Source organism: Labeo rohita, chromosome 3, assembly GCF_022985175.1.
Source record: "Labeo rohita strain BAU-BD-2019 chromosome 3, IGBB_LRoh.1.0, whole genome shotgun sequence".
Lineage (NCBI taxonomy): Eukaryota > Metazoa > Chordata > Actinopteri > Cypriniformes > Cyprinidae > Labeo > Labeo rohita.
In genome coordinates, this window is record NC_066871.1 from 17,782,414 (window position 1) to 17,798,911 (window position 16,498).

The window sequence follows — 16,498 nt, forward strand, 5'->3', positions numbered from 1 at the left end:
TATTTCTTCTTAAAGTTACAAAAGTGATTTAGTCAAGAGCAGTAAGAGGTTTTCTCTCTTTTGTTGTTCGATTAACCTGAACCACAGACAGCAGGAATATTAGACTGCTGTCACTTTAAGAGCTGCCTAGATCCGATATACTGTTACTGTGTTTTCTTTCTCAGCTGTTTTCTTTGCTAAGATGGGCATTTTGACACAAAAATGTGTATTTAACTGTTCAAGGCCAATAAAGTGACAAAAATAACAGCTGACAGCGTTCTTGTATAGCGAAATGAGTTCTGTTTTGCTGCTAATTGCATTTCAGCGGCTTAAAATCACTTGTTTTAAAACCACAATGCTTGAAAATGCCTGCACAGCAGCATCACATGAGCCTGCAACTGCGATATAGACAATAGTCCAAAATCTCTACCAGTTAATTGTCTACCAGTATCTCGGCCACCCCTAAATGTAACTGACTTGTTAAACTAGTTGTTAATGACGTATTTAGAAGTGCATCAGAAATGTGTCTTCATCTGTAAGCGAGATGCAAGAAAATAACAGGTGAAAGAAGTCTTAACCTTAGCACATTTTGGCACAGGGCTAGTTGCACTCACGAACCCTGCAGAAAATTGTCAGTGTTGCCAGATATTTAAAGACAAAAACAACAAACAAGGACAAGCACTAAACACTAAAACACCCAAATGCTTTGTTTAACAACAGCAAAAATCATCTCTTGTCCACAACAGACTACTTTTATTAACTCCATAAAGTGTCTAAGTTTATGGGATAAGACCAAACAACATGCCTAAAATCACTTGTAAACATAAGCACATGGCAACACTGCAAGACAGCCCTCACTAAAGCAGCCTCCCGAGAATAAACAGAACACAGCATATCTATCAGCAGTAGTTTAGTTAAAATAACCGGACAAAAATAGTCCTTATTCACTCTTCTTCTTTTTATGGTTACAAATGTGGGAGTGACTGACGGTAATTTACGGGACTCACTCCCGCATTTAAATGCAGTTGTCACTCCTGAAACTTGGGAAAAAAGTGTTTTTTTTGGCTATGTAAGATAATACAAATGATCTATACACATTCATGTAAATCATGCATTAGTTAATTTGAACATTGTATTAATGATGTTTATAATTGTTGTTGCTGGTGGTATATTGAGGTTATAAGTTATAAATATAAATTAATGTAATGTGATGCCTATTTTTAGAGTACATTTATTTTTTGTAATAGTATATTTAGAATAAATACATTTTCTAAGTTTATGCTCAGTGTGTGTTCGCTGTGCATTTTTATTTGTCTCGTGTTTCATTAATAGACAGAGGTCAGAGCAGTTCATTGAGTTCAGTTAACGGTCTCTGGGGGGAAACTGAGATACAAGAACCATCTTTCTCGCTTTCACCCCTCTCATCTGCTGCTTCTCTTGCTGTGACAGGACGTCAATGCCAGCTGCTTGTGCAGCCTGCCATTAATGCAGTTATTACTTCTGTCTTTCTCTCAAAAATCAAGTCCTAGTGATTGTGGTAAGGTGACATTTTTGCCCTGTTGGGATTTCAACCCCTCACAAACTGATAAGAAAAGAATGAGTAGGATCATTAAAAGCTACACCTGTGCTTCAAAACCTGACAAGCTGCCTACATAGTTGCAGTGCTTTCTGGGATTGCCTGTTTTTATGAAGGATACATGCATTGCTGCCTTGGATTGTGACTGAAAGCAAAATATTTACTTTTTTGCAAAGCCTGCTTGCCGTGTTTTGGAGCAGAGCCTACGTGTTGGCAGTTTTAATGTGAGATTTAACCGACCTGCCAGCTTTGGAAGTGAGTGGAAGTACGTGGTGATGTCAAACAGCTAAATGAACACCTCGGTAAATGATGTCTTCTGTGTGCACGAGGGGCGTCTCGGACAGGTGGTGAAACTGACCCGTTTCCGAAAGCCTCACAGCGGTTAATGTAAGGTTACCCTGGGTCGAACCTCTGGGCATAATTAAACTCGATTTCAACGCGAGGTTGTTCCTTCCAGAGCTACGGGCCAACTCAACAGCCATGACTAAGACGCGTCTCCTCAGAGATGCAACAGAGTGCGTAATTAGAGCGTGCCACCTGATCGCAGCTTCACAGGAAGCCGCTTTTGCTGCCAGTTCTGCGGTTATTCAGGGTTGTTCGGGTTCAGAGAAGCAGCTCAAACTTTCACTTATATAAGAGCGAGGGATTTCTCTGCTCAGTTCAGCAGTTCAATTTTTAATATGCGCTATTTATTATTGATCAGATGGAGTTTAAAGGAAGTTTGAGGCATTGTGGTGTGGTAGAGAGTTAGATGAAGGCATAATTTTGCCTATCGCCCCAGTGTCTGCTGTCAGAAGAGCAGTTGTCCTGGATCTGTGTTGAGCTCTGTCCCTGTTATGGAAAATGTGCCACTCGTATCGGAGCCGCGCACCAGAAAGAGGTCAGACGGCGCTCTAGGGAACGAGCGAATGGCATAGAAAGAGCCAGCGAGCGAGATTTGGTGAAAGGGAACGGGTGCAACATTGAGAATAATTGTGGAAGAGAAATGAACTGTTTGACATCTAAAAACACTCTCACCTTCTTGAAGCTTCGTGTTCATGAGAGCAGGATGTGTGATGCCAGCCGGTAGTTTTTCTCACTTCCTGTTCTCTCTTTGTGTGAAAATACAAGCTGAAGTACCATCTGCAAATGTTTCGTGCTGAGATACCACTTTTTGTTTTTTGAAGAAGGGGTATTTTTTTTTTTTAATGGTGCAAATTTATATACAAATGAATTAAATAACACGTTTTTGAAGGCGTTGTAATTACCTGTTGCTTTTGAGAGGGTAAAACAGTTGCATTAAAGGACAAAGTATGACTTTTTCGACAACACTATCTAGTATTTTTTTTGTTGTTGTAGTTTTTTTTTTTTTTCTAGTGTTTTTTTTATATATATATATATATTTATATATATATATAAAACTTTTTTTTTTTCTCTCTCATTTCCTCAGCTCTTATTTTAAATTGGCAAGAAATGGCTCTTTGAGTGTAATTTCTGTATTATTTATTTATTTATTTTATTTATTTTTTTAAATCCAGTTGACTGGAAATGCAAGTAACTAGAGATGCATTGTTCAGAAGGTGTATTCTGTATATTTAGGAAAACCCTTAGTTTCCCAAATTATTGCTTGTAATTTTTTGTAACTGTCCCGTCATTGGTCTCTGTTTTCCTTTTGTAGTTCCCCATGTTATTTTTCTCGTTTTCTTTTCTGGTTTGCTAAATAAAACTGTTTAGCAGCTCTGCATTAAAGTCAGTTGTGTTTGCATTTGATCGTGTGCTGGGAATCGTGTTTGCGTTAGTGGGGACGTTTGCTGTCTGTGTGTGGAAAGAGATAAGAACTCGACATCCTCATCTGACTATGTGCTGGTGCCAGGGTGGGTATTTTTAGCTTTGACTGTGCTTTTTCTGAACACAGGAAATAGACGCAGACGGTTGCCCACTGGCTCAGCAACAGTGCATATGTAGTGTGATGGAGGTGAGGCCTCGTTATTCCACTTGTAATAGACAAAGGCTACATTCACACTGCGAGACTTACTAGAATTGAAACTAGGAATCGTTAAGAATTGGAATCGAGAAGTAAAATCGGAATCAGAACCAGTAAAATTCAAACGATACCCCACCGTAGTGACAACACTAGAGCACATATCATAAAAACTCTGCTGTCTTTTGTCACATCCTTGTCTTTATTTTTCATATTGCCTGTGCATAATTTAGCTGGATTCTGCAGCAGATTACAATATATAAATACACAATATATATATAATATATAATATATGAAAAAACGCATAATCACTTACTTAATGTCATCTGTGTTTACTGCTATTTGACAGTGTTGCCAAATCCACAGTTTACCCACAGAAACGGCCTTCCTTTTTCACTGTTGCCACAGGTTGTTTTTTTAACTTTGTGGGTTGACGCGACCCCACTAATGCGACGTTTACCCCCCGAACATGGTTAAGCTAGTTTTGGATTAGTTTTGAGAAGCAATTGGGTGGATTTTGTTGTGAAAACCTGGAAACCCTGTTCGTATCATTCTTTTTTGAATGCATGTCAGTTCAGAGCCATGATCTGTTCACACTGTAAATCTGATATTGGCCACTTTTAAAACAATTCTGTTCACACTGTCGTGACGAAAACAGATCACAGAGTCACATGTGAGCAAAAAGTCGAATTTGGGCCACATTTGCCTGCAGTGTGAACGTAGCCAGAGATGTGTGAGATCTACCTAACTCACTGTTTAACAGGTTTCACCAATGTTCTTATACTTAAAGACGACGTTCTCTCATCATTGAAGCATTTGTTTGGCGGTCTCAGTGAGTTGTAGGTAATTTTTTTTTTTCTTTTATTTTACTGAACGGAGACATTGATCTAAGTTAGTCAGATATCTAATCAAACCTTAAACGGAAACACAAGCGCACCTCACTGCCTGTCTCTACCACACAGCCACAAGTGATTGCTTGATTAGAGGAGATCTAGTGTTGAATACTCTATTTAAAGACATGACGTTTTTCAAATTAAGTTGATCAAAAGTGACAGTAAAGGCTTCTATTTCAAGTAAATGCTTTTTTTTTTTTAACTTTGTTCATAAAAGAAGCCTGAAAGTGTATCAGTTTCCTCAAAATGTTAAACAGCACAACTGTTTTTAACATTGAGATTTTTGCCGTCATGAAAATAAATTACACTTTAAAATACATTAAAAAGAGTAGTAGTATTTCACACTGCTGCTGTTTTACTCAAATATATGCAGGTGTGGTGAGCATTAGAGAAAATTTTACCAACTCTAAACATTATTGTATGTGCTGGTGTATTCCTGAATGCCGAAAGAACAGGTACACAAATTTATTTCTTTAAGGAAAACAGACCAAAAAAATTGATTGCTATTGCAGTAGCGAGAAAGGTTCAGGAAAATGCTAAAAAAAAAAAACATTTCTGGTATCTTTTTTCCCCATAGTATGAGTCAGTCAGTGGCTACAAGCAACTGTTTGGTTATCCACATTCTTCAAAATATCATCTTTTGTGTTCAGCAAAATAAATTAGTACAAGTTTAGAACATATTGAGGGTGAGTGAAAAACACAATTTTTACTTTTTGGTGATCTCTCCTGTGATTTGAACCTTTTCAACATCTATTAAAGGAGACCAACTATGCCCCTTTTTTACAAGATGTAATCATTCTGGGATGTCGCCATAATGTGTCTGCAGTTTTAGCTCAGAATACCTCACAGATCATTTATTGTGGCATTTTGAAAATGCCTATTTTGTTTGAAATCCAAAACACGCTGCTTTCGTGCATGTCTCCTTAAATGCAAAAGAGCTGCTGCTCCCCGCCCACTTTTCCAAAACAGGGCTGCCTTGACAGGTCGTAACTCGGATAATCTGCCAAAAAAACATCTGTTTGGTTTTGTTTATCATGCTGAAACCATGCGTTTTAAAGTCATATCAAATTAAACTTTTGATACACGGTTTTCAGAGTGCACACATTCAAAGCACACGCACAGAAAGCGGCTGTCACACGGCATGTGAGTACTAAACTAATTTCACGTTAATTCTCTCTTGAGACATTTTTTCATGTCTTATTGCATTTAAACAGTCAAATGCACACAAGTTTGTTAAAACACACCTGTTCCAAAAACAGTCAGTTCTTTTTCACATTTTCTGGGTTGGTGGATGCAACAGGGACCTGATTATAGCACTTAAACAGAAAAAGTTTAGTCTCTGCATAACTCTGATCACTGACACCCGCTAACTGCACCCACATAATAGCATGTTCTCCTTCACTTGCAACCTCATTTTTCTCCACACCATGGCATTTGTGAGAGACACAGCAGGAAAGGAGAGGATGGCAGCAGGGGAGACATACATAAGGGTTGCGGAGTGAGTGTGTACATTTGTGTTTTGAAAATATACCTGTGCCATCATCGCCACCATGCAGACTGTCATTTACATGTGGGCATATTCATACAGGGAAACATCAGTGATGTGGAGAATTTCAGCTATTCAAAATGCAGAGCCGTTGTCCTTTCATGCCCTTGACGTGCGGAGAGGGCAGGACATACTCTGTGTCGTAGGTTTCCCCTCATGGTCTGCTATTTAAATGTCAGTTGTTTCATAAGCTCCGGTCACGGCAGCTCTTTGACGGTGCGGCTCGGGCGCCCCCTCCACTGAAGCACAGCGTGCGGTTTCTCCCTCCACACCCCGGCTGACTGTCATGACTTTATTAATTAAGGCTGGCACTCGTCCCAGTCGGTAGCAGCTGAAACCGAGAGGAAAGCGAGAGTGAATGTGTAAGGAGAGCGTGGCACCAGCCTATCTGTCTGCTCGCTCCAGGAATGGAGACGTTCTCCTGACAAGCTTGACCTTAGCTGCTCATCGGGATGCGCAAGCGCTCCCTCGCTGAGCCTTCCTGGGGAGTGGAGGGATCTTTTGAAGGTTGAAGGTCACTGCAGACTGTTGCTAAAACACAAAATGCCCGTTTTTCTCAAAGGAACCTAATAACCCTGGTGAGGAAATTATGGCACATTGAGTCAAACTAAAGGCTATTTTTGGTCTCTTGCAGCTGTGGAGACCCAGAGCACAAGCTCGGAGGAGATCGTACCCAGCCCACCTTCTCCACCGCCTCCACCACGGGTCTACAAGCCCTGTTTCGTCTGCCAGGACAAGTCATCGGGCTACCACTATGGAGTTAGTGCATGTGAAGGGTGCAAGGTAAGAATCTATCCTGACAGTTTACAGGAGGGTTGAATCCGTAAAGTTTTTGGACACTTAGGGTGTATTCACACCTGTCATGTTTGCTTCGATTAAATCAAATTCAAGTTCGTTTCCCCCTCTTGGTGCGGATCCTTTGGGCAGGTGCGAATACAGCAATTGGGTGCGGACCAAACAACCATATCGAGACTCAGCTGAAGAGGTGGAACCAGACTCAGTCTGGTTCCAAACAAAATCTAGTATGGTTGAATGGATGAACCAATGGTTCACTTGCAAAAACGGCAGTGTAAAAGCGAACCGCACCAAACAAAAAAACAAACAAAAACAAACAAACAAACAAAAACTTTGTATTTAGTCTGGATTAAAGCAAGTGAACTAGTGGTCTTTCCTGGTGTGAATACACCTTTAGTTACACTTGTCTGTGTTAGATGCCAGTGCCAAAGTGGTATCTGCAAAGAAATATAGAAACTAATGGTTATTTATTATATGGATGGAATCATGGAATCAAGTCATGAAAATGGAATTTACTGTATAAAATGGAATGTCATGGAATTTCTCAAATTTTTGGATGAGTAAATCAAAAGTAGGTCAGTACAGTTAAATCAAAATGTTATATGGACTAGTGGCTGTGAATATTAAACTGTAAAAATACTATTTAAATATGCATCCTGCAAGTTCTGTGTGAATAAATGGTGCAGAAGCACGGTTTCATTTGCACTCGTAGTGTTTTCAGCCTCTGCCGCCTCAATATATGAGTACATGAACACAAACATAATCTCTAGAACTGTTCTGAGAGTCACTTCTTGAGTGTTTTACCATTTCTTTTGGGAAAAATTATCGTCGTATCATATACAAACCGAAACGGAAAGGACTGAAAGGTCTTTACACAACAGCCTGTCAAAATAAAAGGTTGGGTTAACTTGAAGAAACTTTGACAGAATATATTACTTAATGCAGTGACAGTAGTAGTAGTACTACTACTAATAATAAAATTATTAAAATGTTTTTTTTTTTTTTTTTTTTTTTTTTTTTAAGGAATATTTACCAGAATTTATTAGGCAGAAAAATGTAAATGAACAGCAGTTTATTATTAAAAAAAAAAAAAAAAAATAAAGTAATCTTTTTTTAAATAAAATCAGTTGCTTTTGATTTATTAAAATTTAATGAAACCATTAAAATGGAATCTAGAAAATGAATGGAAAACGCAGAATTTAGTGCATACAAAACTTAAGTTTCCTGATTTCAATTAATTAGATATCCTTTTTGATGATTTATTTTTAATTTATTTTATTTAATATTTTATCTTTTTAATGTGACAATTTAAAATAGAAAAAAAAAAGAATCCAGAAAAATTGAAATTGGGAAAACTGAATTTGGAAAAAAAATAAATTAAAACAGAATTTAGGAATATATTAAAATTGATTTCATATGTATGTAAAGTATGGCTGTCGTTTTATAATTTGAGAGATGTTTGCTTAAAGGTTTTTTGCTATTTTTCTTTAAAATAAGTTAAACTTGTTTTTGCATTTGTTCAGTGCAAAGGGGAAACTATTTTAATCTTTTGAAGCGTAAATCTTTGAATTTTGTGATTCACAATACATTGCTGACGCATTACCATATGAGATTTATTGATGGATATTAATGGCAGTCAACAAATTAAATAGTAATTTTAGTTATTTACTTAACATTTGTTATCATTTATTGAGTCTGATATGGTAATATTGTATAACTGTGGACCACAAAACCAAAAATTTTTTTAATTGAGATTTATACACCTCATGAAAGCTAATAAATAAAGCAAATAAATAAGATTTTCATTGGTGTATGGTTTGTTACGATAGGACAATATTTGGCTATTGAGACAATCTGAGGGTGCAAAAAAATCTAAATATTGAGGAAAATCACCATTAAAGTTGTCCAAATAAAGTTTTTAATGCATATTACTAATCAAAATTGTGTTGAAGATATTTAGATGTTTCCATATTTATGGAACATGATCTTTACTTAATATCTTAATGATTTTTGCCATAAAAGAAAAATCGATCATTTTGACCCATACAAAGTATTTTTGGCTATTGCTACAGATATACCTGTGCTACTTAAGGCTGGTTTTGTGGTCCAGGGTCACATAATATGTAGTGTTTTCTTTATAATGAATAAAAAATAAAATGTACTACTTTTGGTATCATTTTACACAAAATATTTTTGGGGGGTTCAGTCGTCCCATGGGTGTTTTCTAGCACTGCCAACAGTGACAACCTCCTGTACTGTAGGGGGGAAAAAAAGACCCAGCGGTGGCACAGCGGTGAACTCTAGCCTTTTATTTCAGTGCTACTTAATAATTGAAGACTGGTAGTGTATACAATGTATGATCTACACAGTGTCTCCCTGAGAAAGAGCAACACAGGGGTTTGGAGTTGAACTATGATAGTTACAAAGCCCCCTTATCTGAGCGCAGCCGCAGGGAAGCGTGGGTGGAGAGCGTGCACACGCGCATCCACACGGTGCTGCTCACTGAGAAATAAACATGACTTCATTAAATTTGCATGTGCTATCTTCTCCCTTTCTCGCTGCCTTTGAATGGTGGGAGGACATATCTGCACTCGTCTCTTCCCTCAAAAAGCACCCATCACTCTCCTCCTCTCTCCCCTTCGGCCTTGTCTGCTTTGAGACGAACAAAGAGACGAGTCAGCGTTTGGGCTGTATGTCCTCAAGTCAAAAACATGTTTGAGACTTTTTATGCATTTCTGTTTTTTGCAAAGCTGTTGTAGTCAACATTGAATGCAGCTGTCCATAGCTACCATTTTAACAAAGGTGGTTGAAAATAACTTTTTTTATTCAAAAACGGTTCAATCTCAATGTTTCAGCAACACCAAATCCTACACTATCACTTAAAGCCACACTGTCAGTAGAATTGGATTAACCAGGTTAAAATAAATAGTATTAAATGCAACACTGTCACTTTTGTTGTTTGTAAAATAAATGCTGCAACAATCCATCTGAAATATTGTCATATTCAATCATTGTGTCTTTTTTGTGGCTATGCCTGAGAATGATCAACCTTTGAGTTTTTGGTGCATTTGCTGTGAGCTGCCTGCTGCTTAGCACACTTTAAATTTTTCTTAGATTTTGATGCAGACGTTTGCCGTGTTCATACTCCGGCTGCATAGCTTCGCTGTTTACCATTTGGGATGAGCTTTACATCTGAAGCACATCTGAAGTGTTCCCTAGGTAGGCAGCTCACTAGGTCTCCTAACAGCTGCTGGTCTAAATCTTCGTTGAAATCTTCACGGCTACTAAGCACAAATAACTACCATACGCACAACTGCTTAGTCACGGTAAACAGACAGAGGCCTTATTTTGATCTCACGGTCTCTTCCCTCCAAATCCATTTGAAATAGCGTACACGTTTCATACAAACACAAACACGCGACGTCGACCCTGTTGTCTCAGTGCGCCTGGGGGTTTGTACTCATGTCCAGGATTAGTGGAGACACTAAAGAGGCTTAGCGCTACTGCCGACAGGAGCCACGGCAGACCTCAAACCGTTTCCTTCCTGCCCTCGTCTGCTACGTTCCGCTCACAGGATCTGGCTGGCAGGTCAGGACTGGGTCAATGCAGGGTTCGCAGAGGTCAGGTGAAGCCTAGTGAGAGATTACGATCACAGATCAGCCCTGCATCAATTACGTCCTCTTAACTCATCCATGTAAGTCTCTCAGACAACTCTTTGTATTCTTAATTTGAATCTGGATAAATCTTTTTTTTTTTTTTTTTTTTTTGGTTTATTTTTTGTAAGTTGTAAAGTAACAAGGCTTTCTTATACCAAATGCAGATTGATTTTGCTTTCCGATTGCCATTGCATGTTTGTGAAGCGTGCGTGTGGCTCGTATTGATGCGGCTGCATGCATGAGCAGTTTTGTGTCTTGGCATTGTTGTTCATGTAAATGCCAAGTTCTGTCATGAAACTCTAGATGGTGCAGGCTGATTGGTCGTTAACGCAAAATGATGATATTCACAAAGTTAAACTATTTGGCACAAGCTTGATTGGTTCATTTTGCATTTATAGCCAATGAGCTTGCTGCTTAATATTTAAATGACTGGTTAGCATTCACTACAGCATTTCACAGTGTGCTTTCAGAGTTCCTCTGAAACCCTCCACCTCCCCAGCTCCACCTGTATAGATCTGCTCTGGGTTATTATATATGCTACTTGTGCATTCAGCACTTGACTGTACATGCACACCGTACATAATTCAACGCTCGACTAGCCTGAAAAATAAGCTTTTTTATGCTATTTGAGTGTAAGAAACAGAGACTGTTGTTGTCAGATTTCATTGGTGATTTCGAAAATAAAATTTTAATACAGTGTAAATGCAGACTGGATCTGCTGCTGTCTATTATTATTATTATTGTTGATATAGCCAATAAAAAGAGAGAGCCACTTGCTGCTCTTAATTTATTTTTTTTTCTTAAAGATTGCTTTCTTTAATAATTCCATTAAAACATTAGATGCAGTAATTACTGAATTGAAACACTTCGTACTTTAATATTTAAACTGGTTAAAGTTTTTGAAAGACGTCTCTTATGCTTACAAAGGCCACATTTATTTGACCAAAATGTTGTCGTTTTAAATAAGTTTTGTTTTTGCCTTTTTGTTGTTTTATGTAAAGTGCTCCTATTATGCCATTTTAAGGTTCCTAATATTGTTTTTGGAGTCTCTTACAATAGGTTTACATGATACACTGCCAGTCAAAAGTTTTTGAACAGTAAAATTTAATTTTTTTTTTTTTTTTTTTTTTTTTTTTTTTTTTTTTTTAAGAGGTCTCTTCTGCTCACCAAGACTGCATTTATTTGATCCAAAGTATGGCAAAAACAGTACAATTTAAGTATTTTAATATTTAAAATAACTGTTTCTACTGTAATATATTTTTTATTTTATTTTTTCCTGTAATCAAAGCTAAATTTTCAACATCATTACTCCAGTCTTCAGTCCCACATGATCCTTCAGAAATCATTATAATATGCTGACTCAAGAAACTATTATTATTATTATTATTATTATTATTATTATTATTATTATTATCATTATCATCATCATCATCATCATCATCATCATCATCATCATTTAAAACAGTTAAGTTTTTTGTTTTTGTTTTTTCCCCGGTATTCTTTGAATAGAAAAATCCAAAGATCAGCATTTATCTGGGGGAGAAGGAAATGATAGAAATTAATACTTTTATTGAGCAAGGATGTTTTAAGTTGATCAGAAGTGATGTAAATCAGAATATTAGAATGATTTCTGAAGGATCATGTGACTGGAGTAATGATGCTAAAATTCAGCTTTGAAATCACAGGAATAAATTACATTTTAAAATATATTCAAAATATTAAAAGTATTTTAAAATTTCACTTTTTTTGCTGTATTTTGGATCAAGTAAATGCAGGCCTGGTGAGCAAACAAGATTTATTAAAAGTCTGTTAAAAACTTTTGACTGGTAGTGTACGCATATAATAACACCTCATTTACCAGCGATTCTCAAACGATTTGTTCAGAACAGTTCAATGATTCACTCTCTAAACCCCTCCTTTCCGCAACGCTACTCTGCTTTGATTGGTCAGATGGCCCAGTCTGTTGTGATTGATCAACGATACGCCCATTGCCATAGTTCCATAGTTTGAACGCTCGATAGAAAATATAAACATCTATTATTTATCACACTTATATTTTGAGATTCAGTGGAGCCAGCTGCTCTAAATAATCTGGGTACCGAGCTATCTTTCAAGAGCAAGTGTTTTGTGAATCCCACATTGAACTCCCCAAGATTAGAGAAGCAGTCATCAGTAAAATGACACGTATGAGGACATTATACAGATGTGTTATTCTGATGTGTAGCCATTTTGGAAGTTAGATTCAAATTACTAACGACTCGTTCAGGCTGTTCAAGAATCGATTCTTTTGTTTGGGAGACACTTTGGGCTTGACAACTTTGCAGATTGTTTGTTCACATACAGCAACATTATACACTGCATGAAAGGCAGTTTTCGAAATGGCACTTTAATGTAATTAATTCCTGTTATAGCAAAGCTGACATTTTAGCAGCCATTACTCCAGTCTGTATCCTCGTTCCCTTTTCTCCTCTCAATGGGCCACTGCTGCATCCCCTAATCCAGTGGAATTACCCAGCTGGCCCTCTGTTGCCAGAGCATTCTTCACACCTTGTGATGATATTGAGCTTCATTCCTGTGGCTTTCAGGCCTGACTGACGGCGGCACAAAGCGGAGCGAGTGAAGCAGGATGAGGAAAAGAGGCCTTTTGATTGTGGAGTGGTGTGACTTTTGTCATGGGTTTGTTATCAATGAATCAGCTGTCCAGGTGAGACGGCAGTCGGCCGTACAAAGGGTACCTTCGCTCAGGATTTATGGGATATTTGGCTTCTGATGTAAACACATTTTGTGAGGCAGTATAGAGCTAATGCTTTATTTTTAGCTGAATTGTGCTACCTTTTTTTTTTATGAAGCCTGTGCAAAGGCAATTTTAAATGTATTGCTTGTATTATACAAGTGGTCGAGTTGCGAAACTGTGCAAACTCACTTTAGTGTACACTGAAAAAGGAAATGTGTAAGAAGCAGCCTGAAACTTCATGTAGTGCATGGGCAGCAGTGACTGACCTGCTGATACTGGTCCAGGAAGAAAGCTTTTCATCTGCATCTACCACAATGACCTCCAACAATGACCTCCAGAAGATCAGAGCTGGCATGAATAAAACATGTCCGATGAATGAGAGCTCCTCTGTAGGGAGATCAGGCCTCTGGGCAGCGCATTAGAAAACCATTTCGCTCGCTCGGCGAGCGCACGTTCTGTCACACATCTGCCACGCTCACCTTTTCCTTTATTACTTTTTCATAGGCGCGACCGAGTGTGAGAGGGACATGTCCTTTCAGCATGCGGGACATGTCCTTGGACACACGCTTTCGGTGAAATGACATGAGTGTTTTTAGATGGCAGCCACTGGACAGACCTGTCAAAAGCACACTCATACTAAAAGCTTCCCTAGGTGCCCTGACTGATATGTTGAAGGCTTTTCCACTAAAAGCCTTTGGGAATATTGTTTCCAGACCAGAGAGGGAGACGGTGTTGTTTTACTGTAGGCTTGCTTACTGTAGCATGACTAGGATGCATATTTAGATGCCGTCCATGTGTATATCAACATAGCACAATGTGTGTGTGTGTGTGTGTGTTTTTTTTTTTTTTTGTTGTTTTTTTGTTGTTGTTGTTGTTGTTTTTTTTGTCTTTAATTTTTGGTAAATATTGGGTATTTAATATTGCATACTCTTCCCATATTTTTTACATATAGATTAAAGCGTTTTTTTTTGTTTGTTTGTTTGTTTTTTTTAGTAAATGTTAGATATTTAATGTTGCATATTATTCAGCTATTTTTACATATAAATTACCTTTTTAAGTGTTTTTTGGTAAATATTACATATTTAATATTGCATACTCTTCCTGTATTTTTGCATATAGATTACGTTTTTTATTGTTTTTTTGTAAATATTGGATATTAAATATTGCATACGCTTTGCTATTTTTACATAAAGCTTACCCTTTTTTTGGTAAATATTGGACATTTAATATTGCATACTCTTCTCATATTTTTATGTGTAGATTTAACCTTTTTATTGTTTATTGGTAAATATTTGATGTTATAGTTATAAGAAACACCTAAGTGGTGCAGCTTGGACACATCCTCAGTGATGAACCCAGGGTCACAGGGTGTTTCGGGTCTTAGATCATCAGACACCCTCACCTGGGCGACCCAGCCGGGGATGATCAGACCCCGACTTGTGTCCAAGCAGCGCACTAAGCCATACGTCTCCCCTTTTAATCCACAGCCACCTAGAGGCTTTCTCCGCTGCCTCGCAGATGTTTCTGGTGGCTTTCCTTTCTTGAGCACCTCTGATTCCAAGCAGCCTGAGTGATCTGTGCAGGCTCTGTCCTGGGAATCCTCTGCAGCCAACCTCAATTGGCTCACAGCGGGCCCTCCACCCCTTCCGCCTGCAGTCCTCCACCAGATCCAGATACTTCGCCTTTTTCCGCTCAAAAGCTTCCTCAATCCTGTCTTCCCAGGGGACTGTGAGTTCCAGTAACACCACTTGCTTTGTACTCTCTGATGTTAGGACCATGTCTGGCCTGAGTGTTGTGCTGGTGATGTGGTCTGGAAACTTCAGTTGCCTCCCCAGGTCCACCTTCAGCTGCCAGTCACCTGCTGTGGATAGCAGATCAGCTGGGACCTTTGGCTGTGACTGAGGCTTCTCCCCGGCCCTGACGAAAACAATGTATGGCCTTGCTGAGGGCTGGTGCTTGATTTGCTGGATTCCGGCACAGATGGTATCAGCTACTGCCTTCAGCACCTGGTCATGGCGCCATCGGTACCTCCCCTCTCCCAGTGCTTTCGGGCAGCAGCTCAAGATGTGCTCCAGCGACCCTCTTGCAGGGCACAGAGGACAGGATGGTGCTTCCGCTAGCCCCCAGCAATGCAAATTAGCTGGGCTCGGTAGGACATCATACACTGACTGGATCAGAAACTTGAGTCTTGCTGGCTCTGACCTCCAAAGTTCTGACCAGGTGATTTTCCGAGTCAGTGCATGTTCCCAATTGGTCCAAGCTCCCTGCTGACGCATAGCCACCGTTTTACTGCGCCGCTCCTCTTCCACCTCTGCTCGGACCTCGCCCTGAACCATCTGCCGTCTATCCCTCCCCTGCGCTCTGTCATAGCGCGGCGTTTTATGGCAGCCGAGTCCTGCTCGCCCAACCGCCACAGACCCTACTAGCACACCATGCCGCAACCTTGCCTCTGCCAGCTGGACTGCCTCCTGCGCCCTCCACTTCCTTCCAGTCCTGACCTCTATGCCTGCCGAGGAGACTCTGGTGTCGAGTGAGTCTCTATACAGTAACACCTCCCTGGCTCTTGTTACTTTAAATTCCTCTGTGAGGCCTGAGAACGGGAGCTGGAGCTTGTTGGTGTGCCCATACAGGGCAATACAGCTCAGGCTCTTCGGCAGACCCAGCCACCTGCGCAGGAACTGGCTGATGTTTCTCTCCAGGGTCTCCACCGTTGTTATTGGGACCTGGTACATCAACAGTGGCCACAAAAGCCTTGGCAGAATGCCATGCTGATATATCCATGCTTTAAATTTCCCGGGGAGGCTTGACCTGTCCACTGCTGCAAGCCAAGTTTTCAGCTCTGCATGCATGGCCTGGATTGCTACTGTGTCTCTCAAAGTCACGTCAAAGAGCTTCCCCAAGCTCTTCACCGGCTTCTCCGTCAATGATGGTATTTGGAGACCGTTCATATAGAAGCGGAATTTGTCCTCAACTCTCCCCTTCCTCAACACAAGGGACCGGCATTTAGCTGGCTTGAATGTCATTCTCGCCCAAGATGTTAGCCTTTCCAGACCTTTCAGGAGCCAGCGGCACCCTGGCACTGATGTTGTTGTGACTGTTAGGTCATCCATAAAGGCTCTGATTGGCGGTTGGCGAGTGCCAGATCTGGAGAGAGGCCCTCTGCATTCCGCTTCTGCCGCCTTGACAAGCATGGTCATCGCTAGGGCAAACAGCGACACTGATATGGTGCAACCAGTGATGATGCCTTTTTCTAGGTGGTGCCATGCTGATGTTATAGATCCAGATGTAAATCTCATACTAAAACTACTGTAATAGTCCTGTATGAGCTCTGTGATCTTCTGCGGAACATGGTGCATCGT

General features: G+C 39.6%; 1 protein-coding gene across 4 annotated transcripts in view; it reads left to right on the plus strand.

Annotated features, from left to right (window-relative positions):
• Nucleotides 1–16,498, plus strand: part of rarab (retinoic acid receptor, alpha b) — a 155,054-nt gene that overhangs the window by 127,321 nt on the left and 11,235 nt on the right. For all 4 annotated transcript variants that reach the window (XM_051103192.1, XM_051103197.1, XM_051103202.1 and 1 more), the window contains one exon: nt 6,589–6,737. In XM_051103192.1, the coding sequence (XP_050959149.1) occupies nt 6,589–6,737 (149 nt within the window). The remainder of the gene's footprint in view (nt 1–6,588; nt 6,738–16,498) is intronic.